The sequence below is a fragment of the Patella vulgata genome, chromosome 4, assembly GCF_932274485.2.
Source record: "Patella vulgata chromosome 4, xgPatVulg1.2, whole genome shotgun sequence".
Classification (NCBI taxonomy): domain Eukaryota; kingdom Metazoa; phylum Mollusca; class Gastropoda; family Patellidae; genus Patella; species Patella vulgata.
Window position 1 is genome coordinate 78,275,218 of NC_065882.2, and position 18,906 is coordinate 78,294,123.

An 18,906-nucleotide genomic window follows, 5' to 3' on the forward strand; every position below is an offset into this window, starting at 1 on the left:
ATTGGATCCGGATGTGTGTTACTATCATTATGTGGGAACCACGGTTACTAAGTGGGTAAGATTCTGGCTCGCTAGCCTGGAGTTCGCCTGTTCGATCCCTGCATTGGCTGAGAAGGTTCATCTGGATTTTCCGGCGTGGTTTCCCCTTGTCAGTGGTGCAGGACGGATAGCCTGACAAGGACAGCTGTTCAGTCGTTCGAATGTTACGAAAAACCGATCACCCGTGTATACATTGGCGTCCACGTAAAAGATCCCTTGGCAGTTGGAATTCGATATAAGACTAGGCCATAGTGCCGCTGCCGGGGAACAATTTCCCTCATAGCACACTGTTTGACGTATTTCCATCTTCATTAGCTTAGTGTAGTATGAACTTTGATTTGTTAACATTTTCCGAATCATATACAAGAGATATTGTAAAAAGTTGGTAATCCACATATTTATGTTATCTGATAAAAACGATTGTCTTTCCATTTATTCTGATGGTCACTCCATTAACATCTAAACTTGTTTTAAGAAAGTCGCCTCCTGGGACGGTGACATAGTAATACCGTCGACCTTTCCGAAATAGAACAGATATTTTATTAATTTTGCAGATGGGATACATCTATTGGTGGACTAACATTTGCTGACCAGTTTCTACAGATAGTTACCAGGTTACCGTCTAACAATATTTATGGGTTTGGTGAGAATCGCCATTTTAATCTCCGTCATGATCTAAACTGTCAAAGATGGCCGATGTTTTCTAGAGATCAGGCTCCTGGATGGGGTGTAAGTTAAACATTGATTCATTACCAATACACACATTCCAGAATGATAATAAATATCCCGACAATAATAATAATAATAATAATAATAATAACTTTATTTAATGAGGCAACATATTTAGTTTGCAAAAACCAAAAAACTAATCTTGCATAGGTCCATCCTAAGCTACAAAGCCATCATATACATATATAATATCAGGATAAATTTAAAATCATTAGAAGTGCAATAGCATTTTAAAGTGGGAAGTTTGATAAGTCACTCCCAAACTCCCAAACTACAAAACATATACATTATACAAGTAGAATATAGGAAGAACACTATAATTACACACAAAATAAAATAGAATGCAGTTGCAAGTTAAAAATAAAAAGTATGTTATCAGTTGAATATTATGGTTCCTTCAGTGTGCAAAATAAATGAGTTTTCAGTTTAATCTTAAAATTTTCAACATTTTTACACATCTTTATATCAAAAGGCAGGTTGTTCCATAAAAGACATGCAGAATAATGAAAAGTACGTTTCATGGATTCCGTTTTGCATTTTTGAAGATTTACTGGTCTGTGAACGGAGCAAGATATCCGGTTTGGAAACAAAAGATTTTTCAATAAAATAGGAATTTAGATAAAGTGGAGTATTAAATGTAATAATTTTGAATGATAAGACAATTTTATTGTAAAGAATCCTCTGTGTAAGGGTAAGCCAACCGAGTTTAGTAAATAAGTCTCTGTTCTTCATCTGAAAGGTGACAGTGGCTTGCGTTGACTATATCCTATATATCTCCTTTAGTGGATGCCAAATTTTGACAGATTTTCAATTCTTCATTTCTTTGTAAAAACTGATTAAAACAAATTTCGTTTCGTTTTTTTTATATACTTTCGATGGCGTGTACTACATGAAGATCTGGCCTTATGACGTCAGACATTGATTAATCAATCAGCGTTGACGATTCTACTGGTTAACCCAAAGTTCCGTGCACCTCACCCCAAAAACTCGCCGTAACAGACCGTTTCATTGGCTAAACCCTCACATCGCGGGTTATATAACAACTCTTCCAGGTCCTAGTGCAGTAAAGACAAGTAAAACAAAATTTTGAACTATAAAAAACGAAACGAAATAAGATCTGTGTTTTAATCAGATTGTGTAAAAACTGAACGGAACTGGTATTCCTTTCAGAGATTCGACGTCCACAACGTTGTAGTTTGCAAGGGATTAACAATCCATAACATCAGATCCATCGATTTTCTTAATGTTGAAAATGCTATTTATGTAGCCTTTGAGGTCGCAAATATTTCACACGTGAAAATTTTGCTATACAAAAAATTTGATTTAAATAAGCCGATACTACCGTGTGACAGGGAACGGTTAATTTGGACAATTTCCCGCTGATAATAACTATTGCAGAACCGTTTCGGTTCCTAAACCACTTAAAGTTGACTTTAGCAGTGATTTCTCAGCAGACCGAAGGGAAACCGTGTTGCTTTCTGATCTTCTTTAATCAGAAATTTGGACATCCATGTGTTATATAATTTTAGACCCTTTATATTGTAACTATACAACTTGAACAACTTGAATGTGTTATTTTAATATGACAAGATAATGTTACAGGATTATGGTAATCTGTATGGTGTTCACCCATTTTATATGAATGTTGAAGATGGAGATGGCAACGCTCATGGGGTTTTATTGTTAAATAGCAACGCAATGGGTAAATTCATTTTTAAATTCTTAAATGTTTCTAATATATGTGACCTTATGCTACTGTGTGACAGTTTGTATAGAACATCGAAAGATACATTGACTATATTTTTTAAATTTTATTTATTTAAAATATAATTAGACTATTTTCTAGTAAATTAAATGTAAGTTTGTCTTGAAAACATTTTCAAATTGTATATTTCAGAAATCTTACTTCAACCAGCACCTGCTCTAACCTACAGAACAATTGGTGGTGTTTTAGATTTTTACATGTTTCTTGGCCCAGAACCAGAATCAGTGATCCAACAATATACTAGTGTTAGTCTCTTTTATACTTAAAATGAAATGAAATGAAATGGGTTTTAACGTCCTACTGTTCTGCACCGACTGAGCTAATGAAGACGGGCAGTGTGATATGAGGGACATTTTGCCCGGCACTATGCCCTACTCTTATATCGAATTCCAGCTGCCGAGGGATCTTTTACGTACACGCAAATGTGCACACGGGACTTCAGTTTTTCGTCCCATCCGATCGACTAGACATCTGTCCTTGTCAGGCCATCTGTCCTGCACCACTGACAAGAGGAAGCCATTATAATTAATAATTTATAACTTTTTAATTATCTGTGTTTTCACTCAGTTCCATGGGACATAAAGGGGTCCATTTTCACAACTATATACATCATAAAGAAAAATATACGTTTCCACTTAAGGTATAGCTATAGAGGTTTGATAAGCTCGATCCTCGATTATCAAGTACTGATAACGCAGCGCCCTATGGACTTGATCTTAGTTTATATTTATTTGTACTTGAGACGACGACCCTCGTCTTAAGAGATTATCTACACTATCTCTGTTTACTATAATATAGGTAATACTTACAGACACTTATTGTCCCAGATAAGATAATGGGATTTTACATCGTCGATCTATAGTTTTGTTCCCCATCTAACGTTAGATGTTAACGTCAATATAACGTTAGATGTTAACGTCAATGTAACGTTACGCGAGATTAGATAAAGAGCTTGCAGTTCTCACTATAATAGTTAAAAACTAGATAATGTAAAGGGAATTTGCTGAAAATTTCAGTCAAATTGATCCACTCTGAACCGAGACTTTAGCGATTGAATTTTCGGCCTAGTCTCGATCATCATTACTAAAGTCGGTACGATAAACAACATAGTCTCGATTATCCTTTTCATGATTAAATCAAGAATGAAAGTGGAGCAGCAAATGGGGTCTTAATCCAGTAAACATCGCAGGCTAGCGTTGACATCGAGAGTTGATTATGGTCTGGATAAGTTAATTAATGCCTAAAAAAAGACTTGCAATAGGCAGATTTAGCCCTTGTACAATGTATGTTTAATATCGTATGTTGATGTCTAGCATTAAAGTTACAATGATGACGCAGAAGAGTAAGACACTAACCCAACTTCATTTCATTTAAAGTCGCTGATCCCGATTTGGAAACTAAAATACTGTGAATATCAGTCGAAATATGATTTAATTCCGTTCAATATGAACAAAGGTATGATAGATAGAACATTCGGCCTCGTCTGCAGACAATATAAATGAGAAATGGCTAAAGCAAACCGGCGCCACCTATACTTTTTACGAAAACGTCGGAAGGACATCATTCATATCTTGGTTTTGTATTCTGGATTACATGTTGTATAACCAATTTGCGTACATTTTACCGTGAAAATTTATATATTTTCGGAAACATGCAAATGACGGTCAGTGGCTTTAATACCTGTATGTGATTAGGTTTTTTTAGGATTGTGCCACTGGTAATTTTGTTTCTGTAGACCTTTAGTCATTTTTGTCTTCAATATAAAAATGCAGACGGAATGATATCTTGGTTTCCTTGCAGATAATTGGTCGTCCGTATTTACCACCATATTGGTCGTTAGGTTTCCAGTTGTGTCGCTATGGTTACAATAGTCTGAAAACCTTAGAGGAAGTGGTAAACAGAACGATAGCAGCCGACATTCCTTATGTACGTATTACTTACTTAGCTAAACCTCTTATATCTGGGTAAAAATATGATTGTAGATTTTACTGGATTTGTTGTGTTGATTCGTTTTGTGGGCTGATTGTTCGTTTTTACTCACGAAGGGGGGGGGGGGGTGAATGGTTAGCGCGTGCGCGCTGCTTCATCAGGTCTGACATTGGGTGAACTGGCGTGGTTTCGATTCTCCGGTTGAACGTTACAAGGAGTAGGGTCGCCTGTCCGAAAACAACCATGTGTTTTTTCCTTGTTCTCCGGTTTCTTCCATTGCTAAAGACCCCTACGCGCAAGCGAATTATTGAAATAAAACCGAACCATATGTTAGTCCCGAAATGACCTAGTTGTTGTCGAGTGGTCGTTAACCCCCCTCTCTCTCTCTCTCTCTCTCTCTCTCTCTCTCTCTCTCTCTCTTTGCTTACAATTTGACGTCCTGCAACCAACATTTTTCGCTTAATTGGTATGATTCTTCATTTTGAGTATAAGTTAGAACTTTATTGGTTTTCCAAATCTTCGTATCGTACAATACATATACCATAAACTGTCCAGAGAATATCGTAGTCTACAAATTGTTCACATCGTTTCAACTTTCTATCCTCCTGATGGACAGCGGAGGCTAAATCTATTTGTTATGGCCAGCGCATTTTTTGTCAAGGTCGTTGAGATGTAAATAAGGTTGGTTCACATAATTGTTGGCGAGATTGTAGGTTAGGTTTAGGATAAGCATTGGGGAAAGGTTAGGGTTAGGGTTAGGATTAGCACTAGCTCTGTTTACATCTCGTGACCTGTGACACAAAATTGTTGTTTACATGTATATATTGTTAAAGTCTACAGAATTCTAGTCGAAATGTAGCTTAATCATAAACAACACGCCACTGAAATGTGTCCAGAATACTTCCGGTTCCGTTACACGCATGTCATTTAAACATCATTTCAAAATTACAGGATGTACAATATGCTGATATTGATCACATGGATGAAAGAAAAGATTTTACAATCGACCAGCAAAATTTTAAAGAATTACCACAGCTTTTCAGAAAATATCAAGATATGGGAATGAAATTTATAATTATTTTGGTAAGTAGGGAGACCAGATCATTTTATAATTTCTGAGATATATTTCAACCGACTTTGTAGTTTTTGTGGAAGATTTGAAGTCTTCAAAACTGCTTCTGGCAATCTCATCCGATATTGGGGTATTATAAAAATTAAAATTGCTTATTGTCGTGGGGCTTGGGAGGCCGCGATGGCTCAATGAGTAAGACACTTCTCGCTAACCAAGAGGTCTTGGCGGGAAATTTCCTCATGATTTTCCGACGCTGTTTTCCCTGATTAGTGGAGGGCCCGACAAGGACAGTGTCTAGTCGTTCGGATGGGACGAGCAACCGAGGTCCCGTGTACATATTGCCGAGCACATAAAAGATCACTTCACAGTAGAAATTCTTAGTTCCGCTGTTTGGGAAAAAATTCCCCATAGTACACTGTATGGCGCAAGCCCGTCTTCATTAGCCTAGTCGGTGTAGAAAAGTCGGACGTTAAACCCCATTTCATTTCGTGTCTAGTTGAGGTTAAAATAAATTAAATGAAATTGAGTTAAACACCATACGGTTGCTGTATATGCCACGAAGTGTACTATCATGGGGTAATTTTGCCCAGAGAACAACGTCTCCTTCTGCTCGTTAACCAATTCCAACTACCAATGGCTCTTGCCAACAGAGTGACTTCCGTCCGACATCACTGACAAGGAGAAACCAAGCAGGAAAATCAAAACCAACAGCGGGATCAAAAACCGGGGACATTCTGGTTTGCGAGCCAGCATAGTTACTCATTGAGCTACCTTGGTTCTGGATTGGACTTCAACATCTTAGTTTGGTACTTGTTCCGACATGACACGTCAAGGCTACAGATCAGTTCTCGCTGTATAACAATCAGAACTGAATGTTTCCTGTTTTCTCTACATGCTTAAAGCTAATCCAAACCAACACATCTTTGTATTCTATATAAAACCATTAACAACAGCTTAACTGTCATGTGATACCAGAAATGGCAGCTTGCTTTTTGATGTGTTTGTTTTATTGTATTTTGTAGGATCCTGCTATTATCAGTAATGAAACAAACTACAGACCATATACACTGGGCATTGATCGAGATGTATATATCAAATGGCCAAATGGTACCAATCCAGATTATGCTGACTTCAACAATGATAATATTCTAGGATATGTAAGTTTCTTCTGAAAAAAACACTTCTAGCTCCTTTTGTAGACAGGGGGGCGGGGGGCGGGGGGCGAATGGTTATCGCTTATCATAAGGTCTATCATTGAGTCAACAGACGTAGTTTCGATTCCCCGGTTGTACGTGACAAGGACTAGGGTCGCCTATCTAACCTCTTGGGTTTTCACCGGGTCCTCCGGTTTCCTCCCATTGCTAACGACCCCTACGCGCCAGCGGATTATTGAATGAAAATTAAACCATATGTTAGTCCCGAAATGACCTTGTTTTTGTCGAGTGGATGTTAAACCCATTTCTCTCTCTTATAGATATATTGCTTATCCAAAGCGTATCTGTATATTTGCATCATCCCATACCAAAATTCCTAATAACATTATTACTTACCACATTCGGAAAAGCCGAATCCTTTTAATACTATTCTCGCACAACAAGGTCGTTTCGTGTCAGTAATATTACCTCATTACCTGTCCCATACCGAAACGTTCATTCCTGTCAAAATTATATTGTCTATTTCTATTCTAGGTTTGGCCAAAGGGTAAAACAGTTTTTCCTGATTTTCTGAAAGACAACACGACCAGTTATTGGTCAGACTTGATCCAGGAACATTACATGACCTTACCATTTGATGGCTTGTGGATAGTAAGTTCTTTTTTTTTTTACCTTTTGTGTGAATACTTTGTAAACCTAGCTATGTGTTATACCCATTTCTAAACCTATGATTTATTCCTTAAAGAAGCAGTACGTAAGAGTTCAATCGGCCTATTCCGTGTCTTTGTATGGTTTTAAATGTTACATAATTTATTAACAAATTATTCCCCGAGTCATCGGATGGCTCCGATTATAAGCAGATTGGTTCGTGGTCAGTCTGATTGAAACACAGATCCTATTTCGTGTCGTTTTTTATAGTTCAAAATTTCGTGCTACTTGTCTTTACTATACAAGACTCTTGAAGAGTTGTCATATAACCCGCGTTCTTGATGATGTGAGGGATTAGCCAATGAAACCGTCTGTTACGCCGAGGTCTTGGCATGAGATGCACGGAACTGTGGGTAACCTACTAGAAACATCAACGCTGATTGGTTAATCAAATTTCTGACGTCATAGGTCAAACGCCTGTCGTACGATCTCAGACGCGACCTTCCACTACAACCGGTCAGATCTTCATGTAGTGTAGGCCATCGAAAGCATAAAAAATGCGAAACGAAATATATTTTAATCAGATTGGTTGGTGGTTATATATCTATCACCTCACTACAAGAAAGCCAATCACATATAACTTATACCCATACTTTTTCTCGACTCTTTGATGAAAATAGGAGGGTATACACCGATACACGGCCACTTTTGAAAAGTGGCCGTGTATCAGTTGAAAAGGGACAAAAATAACAAAATCATGATTTACATATTTATTTGAACATCTACAACCCGTTTTGAACATGTTATGGTAAAAGAGTCATCATTTTCAACTGTCTCAGCACTTTTCGAATGTGCGTCACTCTCGGTCATATTCTTACATTTTGTCTCACATTTCTTTACATTTTGATATCTAGTCGCACTTTCACATTTTGTCGCGGCTTATGCTCATCCGCAGCACATAATCCAAATATTTTACTATTATAAATTAATCTCTTGGCATTTTCAACACTAAAAACTTTCACATTTTGTCGCGGTTCATGCTCATCCGCAGCACGTAATCCAAATATATTACTAGTATAAATTAATCCATTGGCATTTTCTACACTACAAAGTTGAGAACTCTACAATTCCAACTCGTCTTCATTTAATGGCTGTTCTGTTTTTGTCTGTCAGTGGATGTCAATACCTCGCGAAGTTAATGAATTGATCTGTGCGGAAATTAGCCAATGTACCTTGCTTATCAAAGGGTTAAAATCCAATCTTTTGTACTGATCTTGAAGTGTCACCATATTCCTATGCAATCGGTATTTTTCCTCGTGTTTGGCAGAATTCGACTCATCTGCATGGCTTTAATTTCTTGTTCTGTGATTGTGAAGGATCGGGCTTCTTAATCTTCGCGATCATTGAAATCTCTTGCAGAACTGATATTCTCGGTCTTAGAAATATATATCTGTGACATTATAAAGTAGGATTCTTCGATGAATTCCCGCATTCATTTCTGCCATCCACTACAATCGACGCAGCCAGGATGTTGGCAAAACAACAAGAAATGGCTATTGTACAAAATGATTGGATGACGTTTGCTTTTCTCAACCAATCAACATCCCTGTTATGAACATTTTCCCTGACCTGATTTAAACCGTGAAATGCACGTGCGGTGTACTGACATCGTTTACCTGAGTAGAAATAAGCGTTTGCGATGAGATAATTGGGGTGCTCTAAATGGGAAACTTTGATAAATTTGTGAAATGAAAAATGCTTTTGAAATTGGGAAAATAGAAAAAAATCTCTATTTCTCGAAAAAGTATTTAGTATAAGTCAGTTATATACCTTGTTTTCTCGGTGTATGGGTTGATACACCGTCTCTTTTTGAGTGGAGATCTCCTCGGCTTCGCCTTGGAGCCCCACTCAAAAAAGAGACGGTGTATCAACTCATACACCTTGAAAACAAGGTATATAACTATTACTTATCGTGCTATTATTGTATATTTCATCATAATTAGAAATATAATGTATCACAGATAGTTGTATTTGAAATGGTTTTTTTTTTGTTTTTTTGTATATTTCATTTTTATTATAACAAATGTTTTGTTTTATACTAATTTATTTTCATTTTAATATTATGTATGCTACTCCTAAATGAGCGTATAACATTTTATCTATAGTTATAAACGATTTGTGGTGAAATATAATTTTAAAGTTATAGCAAACAATTTAAAGACCGGTAATTTTCTTTTTGGCCCATCCGATATTTGGTTTATTTTTAGTTGTTTTAGCATGCGATAACAGCCATAAGTCTTTTGCAGGATATGAATGAACCAGCTAATTTCGGTACAAACGAAGAACGGCCTTTTAATTGGCCTGAAAAGGATAAACCATACTGGAGTTTGAAATGTCCGACCAATAAATGGGATGATCCACCTTATAAACCAGGTACGTGTATATGTTGCCTCTCAAGTTCTGTTGCATTCAGGAATCAGTTGATTATATTTTGTATTTACCAAAAATATCTGGTATTTAAAGAATAGTGTATCTATTTGTCTTGTATCATCAAAATAGTACATCTTTTTGTCTTGTATTTACCCAACAGTGTATCTATTTTTTTCTGGTATTACTAAATATTGTATCTATGTGCTTGTATTTACCATATATGGTTACTATGTTTTCGGTATTTACTAAACAGTGCATCTAATTTTATTGTATTTACTAAATAAATGTATATATTTTTCTTGTAATTACCAATTGTGTATGGTTGTGTTGTATCCCTATAAATCTATATTGGCTCGTGTTTACTACAGTTTATATGTTACAACTAGATATTGCATGCTACTAGTAGATATTACTAGATGGTGTATGATATTAATAGACGGTTTATGATATTACTAGATGGAGTAGGATATTACTAGGTGGAGTAGGATATTACAAAATGATGTAAGATATTGCTAGACGGTGTATGATATTACTAGATCGTGTATGATATTACTAGATGGTGCAGGATATTACTAGATGTTGTATGGCATATGGTATTACTAGATGTTGTATGGTATATGGTATTACTAGATCGTGTATGGGATATTACTAGATTGTGTATCATATTACTACAATTGATATGTATTGCTATTACTAAGTGTAATCTATATTTCATATTTACTAGATGGTGTATTTGGTGCTAGAATATCAGAGAAGACTATATGTATGATATCCCTACAGAATGATAGTCAATACAGACATTATGATGTACATAGTTTATATGGCTGGAGTCAAACATTACCTACACTAGAGTGAGTTTAATACATAAATAAAAATAGTGGTGCTGGAGGGGGGGGGGGGGCAACGGGGGGGGGGGTGTACAGTCATCGCTATACGCTCGACATTTGGTTCTCTCAAGTCAAATTTCGACCATTTTCTGCCAGCATCAAGATGTATTATATAATTAAAAATTATTCAAATATCTCCGTTTTTCTACAGTATTTAGGGTATATAGTAAGTTACAAATTAAAATAATTAAGTCGAGATAAACATTGACGTTGAACAAATACACAGTTAACTTGAAAATAATTTTAACCCTTTGTAGGCTTAAAAGGGTCACCTGTCCAACCTCATGATTTTTTCCGGGTCCTCCGGTTTCCTCCCACTGATAAAGACCCCTATGCGCAAGATAATTATTGTAATAGAATTGAACCATATGTTAGTCCCGAAATGACCTAGTTTGTGTCGAGTGGAGTGGAGTGTGGCGGTGTACACGTTTTTTTTTTAACTTTATGGTGGTGATAAATTATGTCATTGTGCGTCTTTAATTTTTCTGGTCATCAATTAGGGTATTTTAATTCCCTTGTAAAGTTTAATCTCTAATCAAGGGTTCAATTCCCCAGCTGTACGTAACACGGTTTAGAGTCGCCTATCCACCCTCGTGGGTTTTCTCCGGGTCCTCCCACTGCTAAAGACCCCTACGCGCAAGCGAATTATTGAAATGAAATTGAACCATGTTTTAGTCCCAAATAACCTAGTTTGTGTCAACTGGACGTTAAACCCCATTTCTCTCTGTCTCTAATTAAGGGGAATATGGGTTCAAAAATGGTTCTATGCCATGCACGATTAAGTATCACCGATTCTAGACAATTCCTACTATTATTTTAGAGCTCTACAGAATGCTACTAATAAAAGGGGAATGGTTATTAGTAGGTCAACATATCCAAGTAGTGGAAAATATTCTGGACATTGGTTGGGTGATAACAATAGCCAGTGGTCACACCTTTATGACTCCATTATAGGTAAGTCTGTTTCGGGTGGATGACAACGATGGTCAGGGGTCACACCTTTTATGGCTCCATTGTAGGTAAGTCTGTTGTGGTTCTAACGGGGTGCCTCGGAGCAATGAGAAAAAAATAAAACACGTAAAGGATGTGGCACACTGTCCTGATTTGTATAATTCTTGATTAAACTTAATACCGGAAAGATGTCGAAAAAAACACTGATCCATAAATATAACCGATATTTATTAGTGATGAAGTTTTTGGTGGTGGTTGTGAAGTAGGAATTTGTTCTGCGGCATTTCTTTACACAACTAGAAGCTGGTTTGTTTTGTACCTAACAGTTTCAGCGCACAACCTCGTACAAACTTTGGAACAAAGACATGACCATTTGTTGCTCTGTCCGCAGTGAAACGCGTTCAGCCCAACGACAATTTGGAGAAAAATTGGAGCCGGACAAAAAGACTTTGGAATTGTACCTTGTGTTAATAAAGACATGGTCATTTGTTGCTCTGGTCGCGGGGAAACGCGTTCAGCCCAACGACAATTTGGAGAAAAGTTGGGGCCGGGCAAAATGGTTGTCTGTCGAATATTTGTCTAAATACTGAGCGCCGGATTAAGCCCCACAAAAAAACCCAGTTGCGCAAAAAAGCGATGTGAGCATGGTCGGACCGAGGACTCCACCTGCTAGTGGCAGTGATACAGCCCTCCGAGGTCTGATTTTCAAAGTCCTGGACATTTTGACCCCTTCAATCCGTGTTGTCACTAGTAACCTTATAAGGTCCAAGGGCCTCATTGGATATTCAAAGTCCTGGACATTGGGACCCCTTCAACCCATGGTGGACCCGTGTTGTTGTTGACATCCTTGAATTCGGTGTTATCCGGTAATGCCGCGCCATACTTTCGACTGGTATCCATGATTCCATTTTTTTTTGTTTAGTTAGCGGGGGAAAGTGTATTAATAAAACGCATTTAATGGCTTTCGTCAAAAATCGACTCGGGACGGTTACTATGTCGTGACGTTACGGTTTTTGCAGATATGACTCTCCGTATCAAGGGCTTTCCGTTATTTATCACTAATACACTTCAAATTAGGTTAGATGTAGTTACATTCATTCGTGTGGAATAATACTGCCACTAGTTCTAGTCACTTGTCTTTGGTTGGCGGCCCCCACATGCGCTAGGCCCCAGGAACCTACCATGTTTAATGCATTCTATTTTACTATTTTTGATTAATTTCTTTTCAGGAATGATAGAGTTTAATTTGTTCGGTATACCATATGTGAGTACATAGGAGTTTATGTATTCGCTTAATCTAAAGACCTGAGTAACCTAATCTCGGAATGCGTTTGTCTTTCGGACAATCCTCCGGAATTTTTTAGAGTGGGGCTAACAATTACAACACGACTTTGGAGTCAACCAATAATTAATTTCCACAAACGCCTGTTTTGTTCTTTGTTCTTTATTTTGACTTCTTCTAACATTTGTTTGATCCTTTCCAAATTTTCTTGTAGATTGGAGCGGATATATGTGGATTTTTCTCAGAGTCGAATGCGGAATTATGTGAGAGATGGATGCAAGTTGGGGCGTTCTATACCTACAGTAGAAATCATAATGGGCTGAATAATAGGGTTAGTGGGATGTGTTAAATTTCTACATTAAATTTCGCCTGTTCGATCACTGCATTGGCCGAGAAAGTTCATCGGGACGAATGGCCTGACAAGGACCCGTGTATACATTGGCGTTCCCAGAAATGAAACAGCGACAAACAATGTAAATCAATGTATTAGGCACCAGCATGTGTTTAATTACATAGCCCCTCTCCTAGCGGATGAATTTCAACCCTTTATGATATTTTAAACTTTATGACTCTTCAAAATTTCGCTTTACCCTGCAACTACTGTTTCCCTTGTTGTAGCCTATTAACGAAACGTAAAACTCACAGGCATGGTCACTGGATTGCTTTCATCTGTTTTCCTTATAGAAGGGCTAAATCTACTATATTATTGGTATGTAAAGCGACAGATTTCGCCGGACCATGTCCCTGCAGGTTGATGCGAAAGATTTTCACGTTTCATGTAGATGTTTTTTGTTTTAGCCTCAAGATCCAGCAGCGTTTGGTCCAGCAGTAGCAGCGTCATCTAGAAATGTGTTACGTATTAGATACAGTTTACTTCCATACCTGTATACGTTATTTTATAAAGTCAATATACAGGGTGGCACTGTCATCAGATCCTTGTTACACGAGTAAGTAAAATCTCTATCCTATATTTGTGACTGTCGTTTTTCTGTATGTACGGCTACGAGGTTTTGGAGACTGAATGGTTACTGGTGCGCTTTTGACAATAAAGTCTGTCAATGAGCCAAGTGGTGTGGTTTTGATCTTACACTTGTACCTTGCAAGGAGTTGGGTCCCCTCTCCAACCTCGTGGGTCTACTTCGGGTCCTCTGACTACGTCCCACAGCTAAAGATCTCTATTAACACTACAGATCTAACCTTTAAACAGTTAATGTTCGATTTAGCCAAAACCCCAAAATACCTTTCCTTTGGAATAATTGTTTTAGGCAACCATTGGGGTTAAAATCAAACTTCAAAGACAGCTGATAATTAATAGCTGGAAAAAGTCTATAAGCAAAACTGTACTAGTGGTGTAGGGCGCGCTTGGGGCTCTGGTTGCAGGTCACCTTTGGTTCGATTCCTGGTATGAACGTATGTGGCCTGGCGATATGAGTGCTTTCTCAACCTCATGGGTTTACTCCGATTTTCTTCCACAGGAAAGACCCCCAGTGCATGCGCTTAACTTACTAAAAAAAATAAAGGTTTGTCTGCGATATCACTAGCAGTGGAAACGGATGTTAGATCCCCTATTAACAACATCAACTTATACATTATTGCCTTTGTTTTTCTTTAGGTTTCCAAGGGAAGAAGCCACGTGGTCTATAGATACTCAGTTTATGTGGGGCTCAGATTTTATGATTGCACCTGTTGTTCTACCGGTACGTTGTTTTCTCATTTCTTGTCTCGGGATCAGGGATACAAGTCGCACCGTCCCTTATCTCCAGTGATTCAAAATTAGTTTCATCTAAACCAAATTGACATTGTCTGCGATATCACTTAGTTGGAAGCGGACCTTTAATAAAGCTATTTCACACACACAACCAAATTGATATTCTATTTCGTCCTAAATCAGAGAGAGATTTAAGTCTGTAAACTGAAAGCGGCTAAGCTACTTTAATTGTGTTTGGTAGCCGGTGTGGCTCGGTGAGTAAGACGTTGGCTCGCTGACCTGGGGGCCCGGAGTTCGAAACTTGTGTTGGTAAAGACAGTTCATCAGGATTCCCCGACGTGGTTACCCCTTGTCAGTGGTGCAGGACGAAAGGTCTGCCGTGGGACATTGTATAGTCCTTCGGGTTGTACGAAAAACCGATGTCTCCTGTACATATTTACATGCACGTAACGTAAAAGATCCATTGGCAGTAGCGTCTCTATCCAGGTAAAACTTCCCTCATAGAAAACTACACGACGTATGCCCGATAGCAGAAAAGTAGGATGTAAAAACACATTTCCTTTCACCTCAAGTTCATCTACGTGAGGCCGTCGTGTATGTTTTCATCTGAATACAAATGTTATATTTTATATATTTAAGTATGAGGAGCCACGGTGGCTAAGTAGGTAAGACGCTGGCTCGCTAGTTCTTCGAGATTTTCCGGAGTGGTTTCCCCTTTTCAGTGGTACAGGATGGAGGACCTGACAATCACAGCTTTCTAGTCGTTCGTATGGGTCGAAAAACCGAGGTCCCGTGTACACATTGACGTTCACGTAAAAGATCCCTTGGCAGATGGAATTGGATATAGATATAAGAGTAGGCGTAGCGCCGCTGTCGTGGCAAAATTTTCCTCACAGCGTATGCCCGTCTTCATTAGCCCAGTCGGGACAGAACAGTAGGATGTTAAACCTCATTTCATTTCATATTTAAGTATGTCTGACGGCCATGTATGTTTTCATATATATACAAATATTATGTGTGTTATATTTAAGGGTAAAATACGTCGAGATGTTTATTTTCCTAGTGCAGTATGGTATGATTATTACACAGTAAGTTGACTTATATTTTAACATAATAGGTGATACAAATATACATAAATATGTATACAATGTTGACTTATTTTTTTAACATAATGGGTGAAACAAATGTGCATAAATATGTATACAATGTTATAAAATCTTATGATAAATTTAACAATATCAAACCTACAAGTGTTATTTAAAAAAACATTATGGATATAGACTACTTCTTTGTTTATTTCATACGATGTTTCAATACTCTTCCACGTATCTTTATCAAGCGATGGTCAATAATGAATCCAACCATACTTATATAGTAATGTATACATTAATCCATACATACATATATGCACGATGTTGTTCTTTTTTAACGCTTTATGTTGTCTTTTCAAAGCTATATAGCATGCATGGTGGACGACAAATATATATTTGTTTTCGTAGAAAACTACATACATCTAAATTCGAGGCCGGATAAAACATGAATGGGGCCCCAGGTTGGGTATATTCTGACCATTGTCCGTCACATTCACACAAATGCAATTTGTATGTATATGTATATCCTGGTTGCCCTACCGTAGCTGCCACGAACAGAAGCCCGAACCCCCCAACCCCAAAAACCACTCCACACCTGTTAAACACTACCGCAACATGGTTATTCATGGTACACAATTAGGGGGCCTCATTAACACTGGGTCCTCTGGCTACAGGCCAGTCAGTCTTCACCTTAATCCGGCCGCGTCTAGGTTATATATCTGAATGTATTTTTAGGGTAGTATGATTAAAACACGTGGTGGTATGGAAACAGTGTCAGCTCCACGAGATGTCATACCATTATATATACGTGGTGGGTCCATTTTACCTACACAATTACCTGCTAATACAACATCGTTCAGGTGAGAAACTTTTAATATAAGTTCATTTCCCTAGGTAACAATGTTTTGGGTCCCCAAGTGATAATTATCGTGTTGTGCGGGTCGTTGTTCTTGTGGGCGACGCATTTCGGAAAAATCCCCAACCTCCGCCATTTCATGCACGATCTACATGAAGCTTGGAGTGACTGTTCCTTGGACAATTGCGCATCGATTTTTAATATGACGTCACAATTCAAAGACGACCGCGATGGCGTCATAGTCAGTTCCTGGTCCATAGAATGGTGGTACTTGTTTTAAAGTTTTATTATAGTGACATGTCCCTTAGATAATTACTCGAAAACAGTGCTTTTATCTGAAAACTAAGACGTTCGGACGAAATGTAATTGATTTGAATTGCTATATATTTGTGTTTCTAAAACCACACAAAAAATATGAAAACAAATATGCCTGCAGTACGCTAAATTTTGTATTATATTTTGTTTAATTTAAGCCGTATGAATCCCCTCGGATTAATAATAGCCCCTGATAGTAACGGACAGGCCAGTGGGAGTCTATTCTGGGACGACGGAGACGGAATAGGTAAGTCAGTTAGATATAACCACAGAGTATATAGTGGCTAGATAAGTCAGCTAGATTCAACCACAGAGTATATATATATATATATAGATAAGTCAATTAGATATAACCACAGAGTATACAGTGGCTAGATAAGTCAATTAGATATAACCACAGAGTATATAGTGGCTAGATAAGTCAATTAGATATAACCACAGAGTATATAGTGGCTAGATAAATCAATTAGATATAACCACAGAGTATATAGTGGCTAGATAAGTCAATTAGATATAACCACAGAGTATATAGTGGCTAGATAAATCAATTAGATATAACCACAGAGTATATAGTGGCTAGATAAGTTAATTATATATATAACCACTGAGTATATAGTGGCTTGGTAAATCAATTAGATATATCTGAAAGGCAGAGTGTAGAGTTAGAGATTTAGATCCCGAGACAGAACTGAGTTTGTGCCCCCCCCACTCCCCACCACTCCCCACCACCACCTCCAACACAACACAATGATCAACTTGTTGAAACTTTTTATGCTGTCCCTGGATGTAATAATACAATAAAATGTTATCTTATCTTATTTCATATACTTATCAGTAAATATTGCTCTGTATCTTTCTACTGTCCCCACGGGACACAAAACCCACCTTTTCAATGCGGTAGACTAAAGTGAAATACTACTGTTCTACTCCGACTGGGCTAATGAAAACGGACATGACTGCATATGCCATACAATGTGCTATGAGGGGGAATTCCAACTGCCAAAGGATATTGTACTTTCATACCAATATATAAAAGGGCCATCGGGAGTTCGCCCCATCCGAACGACTATACGTTGTCCCTTGCCAGGCTATCCATCCTGCATCACTGAAAAGGGGGAACCACACCGGAAAATTCCCTATGAACTTTCTTGGCCAACGCGGGGATCGAACACATCAATCAATGGAGAAAGCCAGATGCGACCCATATTACCATTTATCTAGCTAGAGTAACAAAAATATTATAAGTTTCTTTATACCTTCTAATTTAATGTAACTGTGCTCTCTTTGACAGAAACGGTACAACGTGGTGAATATTTCACAGCGAGTTTCAACTTTTCACAGGTAACATAAAACTGTGGAATATAATTACTATAACCTGCATACTGATCGAACAAAGGGTCGGATTATGTCCGCGACTATACTAAACTATATTATAAAATAAGAAAAAGAACAAATACGTCGGATATTTTGAGACTAACAAACGACTAATTTTGTTTCTATTGTCATGTGTGGAAGATAATGTTAACCCCGAACAGCGGCATATTCATCGACTTCCTACTGTCAAGAGTTATTTTACTGCACGTCTGGAAGACGTTGCTGCCCCGGTTAGATTTATTTGATAAGGCCAACTTCAAGTTTGGTCAAAGGTCACGGAATGTTAACAGGGCTAGCGTTAAACCCAACGCTACCCCAAATCCTGGACCTAACCGTAATGCTTACCCTAACGCTAACCTACAATCTCCCCAACAATCACGTGCCCTAACCTAATTTTCATCTCAGCGACCATGACGAAAATTGAGCTGGCCTTAACAAATAGATTTAGCCATGCTGTCCCCGTACAGCGGCACATCTGGCTAGCTTACTATTTATCGACTTATTGCTGTCAAGGATTACTGTGTACCCAGTATTTCGCTCCATTACAACGATAAAACAATACTGTACCCGTCCGCCCAGCAGGGGCTACCCTTTACGGGTAAAAATCGGACTTTAAATATCCTCAGATTCTTCTCGGCCCGTACCGGGATTTGAACCCTGGACTAGTCGAGAGTCC

The 18,906-nt window shown here is 38.0% G+C and overlaps 1 protein-coding gene across 1 annotated transcript in view; it reads left to right on the top strand.

The window, feature by feature from the left end:
• The window catches only part of LOC126819340 (maltase-glucoamylase), a 65,842-nt gene that overhangs the window by 44,286 nt on the left and 2,650 nt on the right, over window positions 1-18,906 (top strand). The window contains exons 49-66 of the mRNA XM_050547320.2: window positions 594-768; window positions 2,371-2,470; window positions 2,666-2,778; window positions 4,334-4,459; window positions 5,414-5,545; window positions 6,557-6,691; window positions 7,223-7,339; window positions 9,643-9,769; window positions 10,491-10,617; window positions 11,474-11,607; window positions 12,834-12,868; window positions 13,101-13,217; window positions 13,685-13,833; window positions 14,499-14,583; window positions 15,626-15,682; window positions 16,421-16,545; window positions 17,015-17,103; window positions 18,148-18,197. Coding sequence (XP_050403277.1) covers window positions 594-768; window positions 2,371-2,470; window positions 2,666-2,778; window positions 4,334-4,459; window positions 5,414-5,545; window positions 6,557-6,691; window positions 7,223-7,339; window positions 9,643-9,769; window positions 10,491-10,617; window positions 11,474-11,607; window positions 12,834-12,868; window positions 13,101-13,217; window positions 13,685-13,833; window positions 14,499-14,583; window positions 15,626-15,682; window positions 16,421-16,545; window positions 17,015-17,103; window positions 18,148-18,197 — 1,993 coding nt within the window. The remainder of the gene's footprint in view (window positions 1-593; window positions 769-2,370; window positions 2,471-2,665; window positions 2,779-4,333; window positions 4,460-5,413; window positions 5,546-6,556; window positions 6,692-7,222; window positions 7,340-9,642; window positions 9,770-10,490; window positions 10,618-11,473; window positions 11,608-12,833; window positions 12,869-13,100; window positions 13,218-13,684; window positions 13,834-14,498; window positions 14,584-15,625; window positions 15,683-16,420; window positions 16,546-17,014; window positions 17,104-18,147; window positions 18,198-18,906) is intronic.